Source organism: Notolabrus celidotus, chromosome 7 (genome assembly GCF_009762535.1).
Source record: "Notolabrus celidotus isolate fNotCel1 chromosome 7, fNotCel1.pri, whole genome shotgun sequence".
In the NCBI taxonomy this organism is placed as follows: Eukaryota; Metazoa; Chordata; class Actinopteri; order Labriformes; family Labridae; genus Notolabrus; species Notolabrus celidotus.
In genome coordinates this window covers 23963909-23978516 of record NC_048278.1, presented here as the reverse complement: position 1 = coordinate 23978516, position 14608 = coordinate 23963909, and the positions used below count along the sequence as shown (strand labels likewise).

Genomic DNA, 14608 nt, shown 5'->3' with positions numbered 1-14608 from the left:
TTAAGAACTTTTTTTCGAGTATCTGTACTTTACTTGAGTGTCATTTTTTGAGGGAAACTTATTACCTTTACTTCACTACATTTGAAGGACAAATAACATAATTTTGACTCCACTAATTTTTTGTCAATGCTCTAGTTACGCACTACTTTGCTTTGAAGTCAGCTGATGAATTTTATTTTATTTTCTGGAATCAGATCCCAAAGACCCTAAACTGTTCATGTACTTGTGTTTGGTTTGTCTCAATGGTGTAGCTGTACCTCGGTTGAGCATAGAGCAAATGCAGAGCAAACTTTATTCAGATCAGTCCGTTCATTTAGTTGTGGTAATGATTGCGATGGCCCGAGAAGGATAATGATTCTCTACCTGAGCACAAGGGCCATATTTAAAGCCCATGTTTGAGGTTACTGAAATGAAGAATGATTCGTATTGTTGTAAATCTCTGATTACACACAAACTAAATCACAGCCTACAAAAATCGACATCTAACCTGAGAAAGCATGTCGAGGTCTGTAGCTAACACACTGGTTTTATTCCAGATGAAAATTTTAAACTTGTCTGTGCTTGTAGTAACTTAGTTTATATTTCATGGTGTACTTTTTAGTTATGAAATAATGTTTTCTAGATAAACATAACGTAGCTGAATGTATAACCATCCATTCTTGACTGCACCCATGCTTTGTGAAAATAAGTTTTGAGGTATTTTTAAAAGTACTTTGAATACTTACATATTTTTAAAAGCAAGTACTTCAGTACTTTAACTCAAGTAATAACTTGATGGAACAACTTTCACTTGTATTAAAGTAATGTTTGACAAGCAGGATCTATACTTTGACTCAAGTAATTAACCTGTGTACTTTGTCCACTACTGTTAAGTGGAAATACTGATTCAGCATTTCCACTTGTGTTTTTAATGGGACATATCTTGGACTTTTCCTTCCCTGATATTTATGATGATTTTTTCTTCATAATTTTGGCACTGTTCGATCACAAGCTGGTTATCCTATTGGTAGTCTATTGGCCCATTCATTTGTTATGTAGTTTTGATGAAAAGGAATGGAGTGCCTACCAATAAAAAAAAAATTAACTGCAGTATTGCATTAGTTGCTTACTTGCTTGCGCTTGGTCACTTAAAATAAACTCATCGACTTTTAAGTCAGACAGAGTATGTCTTTTCAAATTCAAACTTGGTGGAGAAGTTATTGATTAGGTCTGCTGAATGTTGTGTTTGTCCTGATACACAGTGCTGTTGACAAGACTTGATCACAGGGTGCCTGATGATTCATCCTGAGTCACAGGGACATCTACTCATGTGTGGGTGGCATATTCCTGCCTAAATTGCTGTATTTCAAAGCAGAATATCGCTTGTCCCTCATGCAGGAAACTACAAAGACAGATGCGTATGATGTTAATAAAACCAGAGACATGTTTCTAGTCGCACTTATTTATTTTGACACAAAATCCACAGTTTCTGTCAAATAAAGTAGCTCAGTTATCTGGCCCCAACATATATTACAAATGAGCATCAATGGAAAAAACTTAAATGCAATCTAAAAAATAGAAATCCACTTGTCTGAGAAAAAAAAGCACCAGGATTCAGCAACCAAAGAAATGTTTCAAATGTCAGAGCATAGCTTTGTTTGGATTTTACATCAGAATTCCCTTTTGCTTTAAACCAAGGTACAAAAGTGACTTGATATTCATGATGACATATAAATGTTTGAATATTCATATTGACAAATATCAGTTTAACAACGATCAACTTTGGCCTGATAATAAGCAACAATGATTTGACGTCACGACAATACGGCTGACGGTAACTCTCTCACACATGCGTACAACACAGTAAGAGCTGCAGGTAAAAATACACAAGTATACCCTAAAGGAACACCACAGTTGTAGCAATATTAATCTGAACTATTCCACAAAGAATCACATACAGATACTCGTATAAACCCTGCTGTCTTGTAGCTGCAGGAGGAAAAGGAGAACGCTTTGTCTCCTGGGAGACAAACAGTCTTCAGTAATCCTGAATCGACAGGGTTTCATGTTTTGTTTTATTCCTGGCAAACAAGTTCAGTTGTACTAATGTGGGCTCTGTGTTTATTTTTGACTTTTTAAATTCTTGGCATTACAAAATCAAGTCAGTACAAATATAGAATAAATACTATCTTGATAAGCAGAAGTAAACAGTCCTTTTTACAGTCAAAACTCTGCGAGGTAACAGTCTTATATCAGGCATTGGCCTTCAGTAACAATGAGGGTAGAGTTTGGGCGTTTTGTCTGTACATACTAGCTGCTGACTAGGCAAAATAAAGTTGAACTACTTCTATATACACTGAACTCAGATCAGTTTGGCTTCCATTTGAAATTAGAGTTGGAATTAAACTAGTCCCTGTTTGTGCCATATTCAATCCCAGGGGCTTAATGTTAGCTCTTCTAATAAACAAATACCAGACAATATTTAAAAATAAAAAAGGATTTAGTCTTCTGCAAGATAAAAATACTTCCTTTGTCCTAGGTTTAGATTTGGATTTATATGCAGAATATTTCCAATTAATGAGCAGAGCAAAAGGATGTTGTTGATCGCTGTGAGTCTTGAACCAAACAATGTCAAACTAACAAGATAGAGCAAATATATGCAGGACCAGATTAAGAATGAATGTGTCTTAATTTTCAAACAAATATTCAAATAGTACTTAAATAAAAAAAGAGAGTAGTTTTCATTATAAAAGGAAGAAAAGCAATATAATTTATGCTACAAAAGACACATTTTATAATTCAAGAGAAATCAACCTTAATAAGAATGATTCCATTCACAATCTTGCCGCCATCTTTGGGGTTTAAAAGAAAACACAGTAACAACATTGGAAACTTTTCTTGAGAATATTGAAATACTTTCAGAAAAGATTAAAAGGTGGATTAAGGATATTCTGTTATATAGTATTCAGAAACATAGATGCTTAGTTTGAATGTAATAGTAACAGAAGAGCGGCACAAACAGGGGCTACAGGTTCAAACCAAATAATCTGAGTTTGCACTTAGGAGAAACACGAGCCAAAGGCTTTTAAATTGCTGCTATGTACAATCAAGGGCCTCAGCCCAGCACAGCCCACGGATCGGATATAAAGAGGTAAATGTCTTCTTTTTTTTTACAACAGCTAATTTCCTATCAACCAGCGTCAACTAGAGTAAGGAAAGAGTGTGAATACTATTGCTAAATACTATTTTTGCAAAGATCACATGAACTATTTGCTGTTTATATTTGAGAAACAGACTGCTAAGCACTGCTAGAAAATGTGAAACCATTTAATGTACAAATATACACAATTTACAGAATACACACACAAACACACTCTCTCACATAGCAGCATTAAACTACAGAATGCCTTAAAGAAAATCTAGGCACCGTATACTTTGACCAGCCCACATTATAGCTCCAACCGATGAGAGGAAAGCAGCTCTCAAGTCAAAAGCAAATAAAAGTACACTAGTCAGAAGGATTTTTGTTCTGATATGTTCAGAGGATGCAGTCTATGCCAGTGACCACTCACCTCAGACACACACCTGTGAGCTTTGAAAAGTGTGTCTCAGATAACCTTCATGACGAAGCCAAAACTGCACCACAAACCTGTTCACGCTCCTGATTAAAGCTGCACTCAAACAAACCATTTTTCTGGCAAATAAAATGATTTTGAGCTAAGATGAGGCTACCTTTGTGCCCATAAAACTATAAGTGATCTAAAAGCTTTCCCTTTCATGCATCTGACAATGGAGTCGGCTTTACACAGAGCAGAGGATATAAGAAAATGGCCCTCGGCAGCAACATTTGTCTTGTAATATCTACGGCAAGACAAACGTACAAAAACGTGATTTGAGACCTTCTCTCTTCCTCTTTCTGTTTGAAGCCTCGGCACATTCTGTACTTAGGATTAAAGAGTACATTGTGTGCTTTTCCTAATGCTTAGACCAGGATCAACAACCTTGATCTAATCAAAGGATGTACAGAGCAACAATCTAGGGTATCAACCTCACAATCCCCCCCACACTGAGGCAGAGGCTAGTCTCTAAAGACAGACACGGAACAACGATACATCAATGGACAAACTGGTTTACACACAATAACGGACCAATCAGGACACATCTAAAGACAACAGTCTCTGAAGTGACAAAATGTCTAGCCACAGCGATAATAAAAGAAGCATTACTCTTAGTGTGACTTTAAACCATCTTTTTGTACATTTACACCTATGATATTTCACAAGCATTACTGGAATCAGACAGACATCACAATGGGCACTTAAATTCAAAGTGTCTGCTCAAATCCCACACATGGCAGATTGTATTCCCTTGCTGCATTTTCGGACACTCTCTGGAGGTTTTCGGTTAAGCAACATGCTATAAAAATTCCCCACTAACAATATGAGTATATATATTTGTTTGTTGCAATGCATAACCGTTTACATTCATTATCGACGATGAGATTAAGATTAAAGTATCTGCCTTATAGAAACTCAACAGTCTGTCCATAGAGGAATCAGTTTTACATTGCCTTGCAAACATGGCAATGATCGACCAGGAACATGTCCGAGCATGTTAGATCCAAAGTCAAACAGTCATTTAATTAAACAGTATAATCATGTAACAGTCTGAAATAATAAACCATCGTAAAGCTTTGCCACCAACACTTCTAATATCAATGTATGTATGCCCCCGCTTTTCTATATGGAGCAACATAAGACACAATGTATAAAACAGACACTTTGTTAATCAGCTATAATAGTTGCCTTTTCGTACGATTTCCTCTGATCAACAAAGTGGTAAAGCTGGTGAAAGCAAAAACTCACCACACATAAGAAAAAGTCGCAGGTAAGTCTTGTGTCATTGAACCAAATGTTCAATAGTTGTTGACTTTTTCAAAAGGTAGAGATAAATAAGGTCACCTAACGTGACCCAGACATAAATGCTAGAGCTGCTCCTCTGAAAATGAAAGTCAACCTCATATAGTACTCCAAGAATGTATAAGACAGATTGTTTATCAAGACAAGAAGATGTCAGGAAATTATTAAGTCTTACTCATTTATATAGGTGCAGATCAAACAGTGTAGGATGATTGGAGTAATACGCACTATGAGGAAACAACATTTTTGTGGTATGACTTCTTAAAAGAGGATTTGATGTTCACATATGATCTTGGCCTCTGAGGATTTTTCTTTAAAATACCAGAAAAGATAAGAGAAACATAAGCAAATTTGACCATATGTATTGTTTTTAGAAAATAAAATAACTGTATGTCTTATTATATATTGTTAATAATCACATCACACTTCTGACTTATCTCCCCCCTCCTTTGATAGGTCCTGATCCCAAGGTTGGGAACCACCAATTTTCAATGCTCTTTCTACCATGTTGTGTGAGGAAAGATGAAAAGTTAATGAATGGGATGTGTTGGAATTTATAGAACAGCTGATCTGGAAATTATTTTGGTACGCATGTGGAGTAAAAGGAGGCAGAGAAAGAGAAAATATAATTTCCCTCAATTTAGAGAAAAAGATATGCCTTCCTCTCAAATAAATCAACTCTGCAAGGTCATTCAGATACCGGCCTCTCTTAAACTTTCTCCTTTGAAATAGAACAGAGATCAAGAGAGTACATCCCTCATCCTGTCCCTCTGCTCAAAACCTGCAAGACTTTTCTTCAGTGATTCAACTTTTCACTTACTAGTCTTGATCTACGAGGATGCTGATAACATCTCACCTTTTCCACTTCTTCATCTCTCGCGCCGTAGGCTTATGATGTCTCCATAGTGATGAAGGCCTCGCCTGTCTTCTTCGTTACACTGGAGGATGAGGAACCGTCGAGCATTGGCGACTTAACAGCCTTCCTTTGGAGAGAACAGTCAACACTGTCATGCAGCACACCTGCTCTCTCCACTTCCTTCACAGCCTCCTTCCCTCCTTTGCCAAAACTCCCCTTCTGCACTTCCTCGTCCACTTCTCTCTTCACATGGCAGCGACACACCTCAATGCCGGAGTCCCCTGTCAGCCGGCGATGGCGGAAGTGATCCTCCTCGTCATCTTCTTCTTCCTCCTCCTCCTCATCTTGCTTCTGCCCCTCTTTGCTGTTGGACTGTATGAAAGCAGCCACATTTGAGGACAGGAGAGCCTGTGTCGGGGGAGACACGGTGGACCTTGGGATTAGACCACAAGGGGAGGCCTTTTCTTTAACCTTTGGAACAGCCATAGCTCCAAGTGGGTCTGAGAAGACGAGAGGATGGACTTGACCAGGAGGGAGGGAAGATAACAGGATAAGAGGGGAGAGCGGGAGACGAGAAGGGTGAGAAGGACGAGAGTGTAAAGAAAGAGAAAGCGGTGGAGCCAAAGATGAGACGCCTGTGTTGCCATTGGATGACTGTCTTTGTACAGGAACAACATCTGGAGTGACGATAGGTATCACATCGGGTGGAACTTGAGGCGGAGGTGACGGGGAAGGAGTTGGCGCAAAATGGGCCCCAATTCTCGGAATGACAGTGAAGTCACCTCCTGCTTCACTGGGCGGTGGTCATGTGGCTGCTGTCGTACGTCTCATCCGTCACCTGGACGGAGAAGGAGGTGCTGGAGGGGGAAGTGAGGGAGCACGACTCGCAGGAGCAGCTGGTGTAGTTGTCGGAGCTTTGGGAGGAGGTCAGGCCACTTGGACCAGGGCCAGGGCCCAGGTAGGGAGGACAGGGGTGACGAAGGTGGTGATGATGGAGGTAAGAGGAGCTGGGACCCCCCATGGAACCTCCCTGCAGGGCAAAGACGGAGCTGTAAGGCGGAGGAGGGGTAGTGGGCTGAGCTGCCACCTCCTCATAGGAGGGCAACTTAAAGGAAGCCAGAAAACCTGAGAGAGAAAAGGGGTCGACAAATGAGATGAAATATGAGACTGAATAAAACATGTGATACAATATGATGTATAATCCTTATGCAGCGAACCACATGGTGTGTCACGTGTCCTTATTAAGATTAACATAGTTCATTTAGCATAAATCCCAGACCACACCACCAACCATTCCAGGTGTAACTTAGCATAGTGCAAAACAAACATTTTTATAAAAGTTACATGTGCTGTCAAAATAAATGACCTCCTTTATGAAAATCAAACAGTGTTTTTGTGATCTGTTCTCAAAGGTATACTGAACATCTATGGTAGCAAGAAATGGGTTTAAGGCTTAGTACAACAAACAGGATGTGGACAACTAAAAGTTCTGGGAGTGACTTACACATGCTAGGTAAACACTGAAGTTTATTAAAAATGATGTAATGTTGTTTGAATTGAGTTGATCAGTCTGTGGGTGATTTTAAGGTTCAAGCATGTGCAAACAGCACCACATGTTCTGCATGGTGTCATGCAGTTACGATAGCCTTATTTACACACAGGTTTTCCCAAAAGCATAAATGTTATTGTAAAAAGATAGCAGGAAGAAGACTGGAGGATACGCTGGGTCTGTTGGGACTAAGTCGAGAGTCCAGAGAGGCTGGCTCTCATTTAATCTGGCTACATATATTGCTAACTTACTCAACATGGACAGCACCAAGTTAAGTTCAGAGTTACAGCTTGGAACTGGATATAAACAGCCATCATTATACTGTATGTATTAATGCTGATGTAAAGCAATCTAATGCTCTTGCTTGTGTACTTATTTTGATTGCTGTGTGTCTTTCTTATCTTATTAAGAACATAGAACATACAAATACAGTGACACACTTTCAGGTGTCGGAGATATCCAACATAACTTCAGTGTCTTCCTACACTGCTGAAATGATACATATCATTGTTAAAGTTTCAGAGTTGTGCTATGTCTAGGTGTTGCATTAGATATACAGACGTACTGAGGTCCAGCATTGAGGAAGGGTAGTTGCAGGCTCCATTATAGGCGATCAGGTTGATCTCCCTCTGTCTCTGCTGCTGCTGGATCCTCAGCTTGGCTCGACGGTGGCGGTAAGCACAAAAACAGCTGAAGAGGATCAGAATTGTCCACAGCAGCCAGAACCCTGCAGAAAACAGGAAATTAACCCACAATGAGCCTTAAGCTTTTTTGATTGGAAAATGTACAATAACAAATTTGCTCCGTTATCTGAGCGACTACAGAGTGCAAAACACTGATGTAAAACAACAACTATTGCTGTTTGGGATGCTGTTAAGATTTGTGAAATACTTCCTAGCTTTACTGCCGTTCATTAGACCATCAGGCATGTGTATTTGAAAAGAAATCTTGATGGTATGTTTGAGGTTTAATGTGTTTTTGGAAAATGCACTGTAAGACTGTACGTAAATATGTCTTATTAACCAAATGAGGTGAAATAAGGTGGACCACATCCTGTTTGGTTTCTCTTTTAAGATTATTTTCATACACACCAGACTGTTGGCATGTTCCAGCCGTAGTCAAATCATTAGACATCCAATCACACAGCAACCCCAGATATGCTATAAAACCTTCAAATGAGAATCAGTCAGTGGACTCACACCAGAGTTCATAATAGTAGGTACAGCAGCCCGTCTCTCCACAGCAGTGTCCAGTCTCACACAGGTAACCTGGATTGTTGTTTACTCCAGGGCAGTACTTGGGACTGACGACAGGCCGACTAGCAGAACCTGGATGATGCTTCACCACCTAGTGGTCAAAACACAGCATTACATTTAAGAACTGCAAAGAAATGTTGATGATGGTGGAATGGCTGTAGCGTTCACAGGAGTGTGAGAGTTTGGTCTTGACCCCTAAAGTTTAGCTTACCATGATAATATTGACTTAAAAGTCTAACTCTGTGTTTTGAAAGAGGTTTTAATAACAATAATAATAATAATTGATAGGTTTTGTAGAGCCCTTTTCTTGGTATTCAAAGTCGCTTCACAGAAAATAATAATACAAATGTTTCCGAGCTTTCTGATCCAGTTCTGATCCTCCCATGTTTCATGAGAGACAGGTTTTAAGTGAACATATGAGGTTGTGATGCATGGAACTCTGGCATTAAAATCTGACATCAAACATACCTAAATGTAAACAGTATCATACATATTGATACAGATGTAGGCCTGATGTTCACTCCCAAAAGATTTACGGTCTGTATTAGTTTCCATCAAGCTATGTAACTAATATCTTGCTGTTTAACTTTTAAAAACAAGTTGAATCATCGTTCTAAAGTCTACAAAAGATACACTATGTCCACTAACTTAATCTGTCTGCTGTTTGGCTGTGAAAATTACATAATGCACAGGTTGTTTTTGTTAGTTTGTTGGATGGCGGTGTGTTTTCTGTAAGCAACAGGCTGAATGTGCAAAATTAGCCTCTAACCTTATTCACTGTTCTCACGTCAGCCTCCTTCTGAGAAACAGACACCTAAAAGAAGAAATGAAATGACCTCTGTGAATTCTACAGCTGCATCTTAGTAATTAGCAAGGTCAGTGCAAGAAAGAGTGAAGAACTTAACCAAGACGTTTCTTATTAAATGTTCAGCACTCTGGTGAAAAGCTGTCATATTTCAATGCTTGGGAAGAAGAGTCCTAATAAAATCAGACAAACCAGCAAACCACAATAATAACTCAGAAGAAGAGGTTTCTAAATCTGTTATGTACATAGTTACCACACGAGACTGAGATCTGCTAGCAAATAATTATGGATTGCCATAGCAACCACTGTGGTTACGCTCAGAGGCTTTTTCCTCATGTGGACAATGCTTTGTATTATCCAGTGGTATGAAATGTTTAGTTGTGGTTGAAGGTCGAGTTTCCTACCGTGGCAGTTTCAGTCCCATCCAGCCCCTGCAGGGACATGGTCATCTGTTGAAAGATACAAAGGGTCCAGTGACTGAGATGGAGCAGGAAGGAGAGAAAGTCAAAGAAAAGGAAACAACTTGGCACTGTATGTTTAAACTGACGAGGGGACATGGTTCATTAAAACTAGCTATACTGCCGATGTCAATCTAGCATGACTAAAAAGGTCCTCTAAGGTCTCTTGTTCTGGTCTGGAGACTCTGGGTGCCTGACACTCTTGGCTTTTGAAGGAGATGGGAAGGGCAATGGCTTTTTAACAAACTGATTTCTCCCTTGTGGGTCATGATAGCAGACAGAAGGCACCAATTCTGAAACCTCTCTCCCTTCCTCGTCTCCTTATTTCAGATGTTTGCATGTATGCAAAAGGCAGACCTCAAAGCTGGTGATAGTTTAAAACCAGCAGCTATTATCACCTCTTCTTTTGCTGGTTGAGTTCTTTTTCCTGATTTAGAGATGAAATGCTTAGTTTACAAAACTTCATCAAAAAAGAAAAATTGCGCTACATGTATTCCAGAAGTCCAAAGAGGCATGTCGAAATGTTGAACTTGTCTGATGACAATGAAACCCCCCAAAAATTCAATTCAAATAACCTACAAAAAAACGCAGGAAAACAGCAATATTTGACATTTGAGAAACAAAATATGCAAATTATAAAATGTATAAATATACATCTGCTAACAAAGTTTTTAAATTGAGTAAGCATTCTCAAATATGTACCACATAAGCACCATTATATAGGCAGAATTATTGAATGGCCATGTGATGATATTACCTTCTAATAATACAATACGTACATTTACCCAACCCAAATGCTTTTCTATCCCAGTGCAGAGTTAAAAATGTAGGGTGTCACTCACGCTTCTGTAAATGTCATGCAGCCACACTGTGAGTAAAAAAAAAAGCCTGTGTGTGTGTGTGTGTGTCAGCTGCTGGATGTGGGCCCACTGTCAAAAACAATGTGGGCACACTGGGGGCTCACAGCTTTGCAGCCATGTAAATGAGACCTCTTTTGTTAACAACTGGCTTCTGATTATGCAGTCAGCATGGGGAACAATGCTGGCCCCAGACTGTTGTGTAAGTGTGTTCATGCAAGTGCACACATAACAGGTTCAGGATTACAGCTACTGTCAATTTACAAAGTAAGAAGTGAGCAACGTTTTCAACTAGCAACTCACTCCACACACTGTCCAAAAGTTATAGGCACTTGGTGGATATTTGCATCTCATTCACTTTTTCACTAAGGTATGCATAAAAATTGTTCATACAATTCATTCCCTACAACTTTTCCTTTGGTGGAAAAGTTGTATCGACCCAAGGATAATCAGAAAAGTTTCTGCAAAAACAAATCAATCTTGTTGTGGGCGGCACCAACACGACATGATTTTCTCAAGCAGTGCCGTTGTAGCTGGGTGTTTGTAAAACACATATGTGCAGATACCAAAATGCTATTTTTTATGTCAACCTTTGATATAAAAAATATGCTTGGTCTCGGCAGATGGCCTGTCTAACATGAGTCTGGTTCTGCTCGAGGTTTCTGCCTGTTAAAAGGAAGTTTTTCCTTGCCACTGTAACTAGCTAAATACTGCGAGGTGCAATGCTCATGGTGGATTAAGATGAGATAGGAGTCTTACCCTGTCTTGGTGTTGGGTTTTTGTCAATAATTTAACATAGAGTTTGGTCTAGGCCATCTATGTTTGTAAAAGTGTCTTGAGATAACATATGTTGGTGATTGGCGCTATACAAAAAAAAGATTGATTGGTTGATAGAAATTTTAAAACATTTCTTTGGCAAACTTTTGCTTGATTCAAAGTCTCAAACCAGCTAAAATAAAATGTAAATAAGGAATTATGTCAAAAACACAAATCTAAGCAGGTAAACAGCTTTAGAAATTATCTTGTCACAGACCCTTTTCTATGGCAACAAAATTCATATGCGATATTCAAGCGCCATGTTATAAGACTATCTCTGTTCATTAGAGGCATCCTTACAGCAGTGTATCTGTTTGATCCAAGATGATTTCATTTTTGCTATTTTAAATTTACTTTCTAACAAATAAAATCAGATAAATAAGATATCAAGCATACTAGTTTTTTGTTTTGGATCAGCATTAACCAGGAAGTATTTGGAAATGGAAAAGACCTATAAATCATGCTCCATATTGAACAAATCAAGTAAAACCTCAGGTGGTTCCATGGTAAGTTTCTAGATCTCATAAAAAACAGACTCAAGCGGGGATAGAGGGTAGTTGAGTTCCTGTGGTAAGCCCACCACACAGAACAGAGTACTCGCATTTGACTGTAAAGAGATCATCCAGACTTCCCCAGAGACCACCAACTAACCACAAATGATTTCCTGCTCTGGGGACTCACACTTTTCAACAGCAGTGCCACTAACACCTCCAGAAACCCTGGGCTAGATGACAGGAAACAAGATTGATGCATATCTGATTGTCTTTATCTGTATCCTGAAAACCCTCCTAAATGATTACGTGGATGGAAAATCATGGGGAAGCTGTCAGTGAAAGGCTGCAGGTCGTTAAACAACACACAAGACTGACTCAAGCCCCACAACAATGCCATGTTACAGGTGTGGAAACTGTTATCATATGTGTGTTAGAGATTTAATTATCAGAATGATTCTGAGACAGAAAATATTTTGTTCAAAAGTGAAGCCCTTCAAATAGAGATTGTGGTACAAACACTAAAACTTTCATACAACAGCAGACTTGAAAGAAGGAAACATAATCTTCAGTATTGAGTTGGCATTGTACTGAATCAGCAGTGTGCTGTTCTTCTGTTGGACAAGCTTCTGTACATTGGATTTATAATGCTTTAAGTGTCTGGCAGCAAAAGCTCTTGTAATCATGCCAGCATATATTAGAGTGAAATCTTTGGTGCTGAAACACAGGCTATCTTAAAACCGGACTGAACATAAAATCTTATTTTCTGTTCATAAAATAAGTCAACAAGTCACACTTCTACTGAATTCAAGTATATAGATATATAAATATGATATATAATATATAAAGGCATTCATTTAGAGATTAATTACTCATAGTGATTGGTACCCCTCTAAATCAACAATATATTAAATCAAAGTACATTTTTTAAACATTTTTAAATATTAGCATATTCTTCTGTAGCCTACATTTTGCTGTGTTTTGAAGGTTCACACCTCTTCAACTCATTGTCACAATTTTGCATCAACTTCACAGCCACAAGCAGCCTTTGCATAAAAGCAAACAGAAACCACAGATGACTGACTTAACAGGTCACAAAACATTTGCTGCAGTGCTGCAAAAGTGCACCTATTGTCACCGCAAATATGTCAAAAAAAGATGTGTCGATTCAGGATGAAAGAATGACATGACAGATGAGTGTAGAGCTAGTTGAGGTCATTGTTTGTCAACAACTACACAGGCCGAGGAAAGCATGTTGCTCCGCAGGATAAGTGAAGCCCAGCTGTTGGAAGCAGTGTTTGTATCAAAGGAAGGCTGTGCAGTCAGTGTGTTACCTCCTCAGCCTTCAGCCCGAGCAGAACGTCAGCGTTTTCTCTGGATCCATGGCGAGAGCTGAACACCAAGCTAAACAGAGAACCAGACGAATGCAGAAAGAGGAGTTATTCTGCTAAGCCCCCATCACCGCTGTCCCACTCCACAGATACGGTGGCCACCTCATCCGCCATTGCCCGGACGGACGGACAGACGGACGGACAGACGCCCCTCCCAGACTCCGCTGCACACACACAGACAGGGGAACTAGGTTCTGACACCCGATTTGATTTATGGATGAGAACGCATATTATCACAGTGATGACGGCTTTCAAGTCGTCGTCTATTTCTGTAGTGTGTTCTGAAGATGTTTTACTCTTTGTTTTCGCAGAGAGGGTCGGAGCTGAGCATGATGTCATGCTTCCCCAGCCCACAAAGTACTTGTATGGGAGTGCTGCGGCTTTGATTGGCCGGAGCTCCCAGCAACAGCCGCACATGGGCAGCCTCGGCTCGGGTCTACTCGCACACCGTGGCTCCATTAATCACAGCGAAGCGTAAAACCGCACTTTTCTGTTTTTGGCCGCTGTTAATAATAATAATAATTCATAGGATTTATATAGCGCTTTTCTTGGTACTCAAAGTCACTTGACATAAAATAAAATAAAAAGTAAAACTGGTAAATAGAACAGAACAAGGGCAGAGGTGGGGCAGGGGTAGAGGTCATGTGTTGTATGCTTTATTGAACAGGTAGGTCTTTAGGTCAAGTCAAGTCAAGTCAAGTCAAGTCAAGCTTTATTTATTAAGCACATTTAAAACAACCTCAGTTGACCAAAGTGCTGTACAGATATTAAAATACAATATATCATACACATAAATAACAATAAATAAAAACAATAAAATAATACTAAGAGCTCAATTAGGAAATAAAAGAGTAGTTTTTTAAATGATTGAAGAGCGGATGTGTGGAGGGAGAGAGTTGGCAAAGGCTCTGTTCCCCAAGGTGCGGTGCTTTGACTTGATAGGGGACAGGAGATTGGCATCTGATGATCTGAGGCGGCGAGATGGGGAGTGGCGTTTGAGGAGGTCGGTCAGGTATGAGGGGGCGAGGTTATTGAGGGCTTTGTGGGTGATGATGAGCAGGATTTTGAAGTGATTGGTGCTGTATGGGGAGCCAGTGGAGGTGACTGTAGTGAAGACAGAACGATGTTATTAAAAAAAGAGCCACAAGTTGTGCACAAAGGTTAGCCTTACAAACAACTTTGCCAATAGTGATGTTTCTACCAAACATACTAGAAACCTAATATATTGCAG

General features: G+C 39.5%; 1 protein-coding gene across 2 annotated transcripts; it reads right to left on the bottom strand.

Annotated features, from left to right (window-relative positions):
• Nucleotides 1-1425: 1425 nt before the first annotated feature.
• Nucleotides 1426-13710, bottom strand: LOC117816564 (WW domain-binding protein 1-like). 2 transcript variants are annotated; one of them, XM_034688895.1, is made up of 6 exons: nucleotides 13321-13710; nucleotides 9769-9813; nucleotides 9329-9373; nucleotides 8503-8650; nucleotides 7869-8030; nucleotides 1426-6879 (listed from the first exon to the last, which is right to left on the bottom strand). In XM_034688895.1, the coding sequence occupies exons 2-6, from the start codon at nucleotides 9811-9813 to the stop codon at nucleotides 6545-6547; spliced, it is 735 nt and encodes a 244-aa protein (XP_034544786.1). In that variant the 5' UTR covers nucleotides 13321-13710; the 3' UTR covers nucleotides 1426-6544. The 2 variants fall into 2 exon arrangements, with proteins under 2 accessions (XP_034544786.1, XP_034544787.1); XM_034688896.1 differs by lacking the exon at nucleotides 9329-9373.
• Nucleotides 13711-14608: the final 898 nt, after the last annotated feature.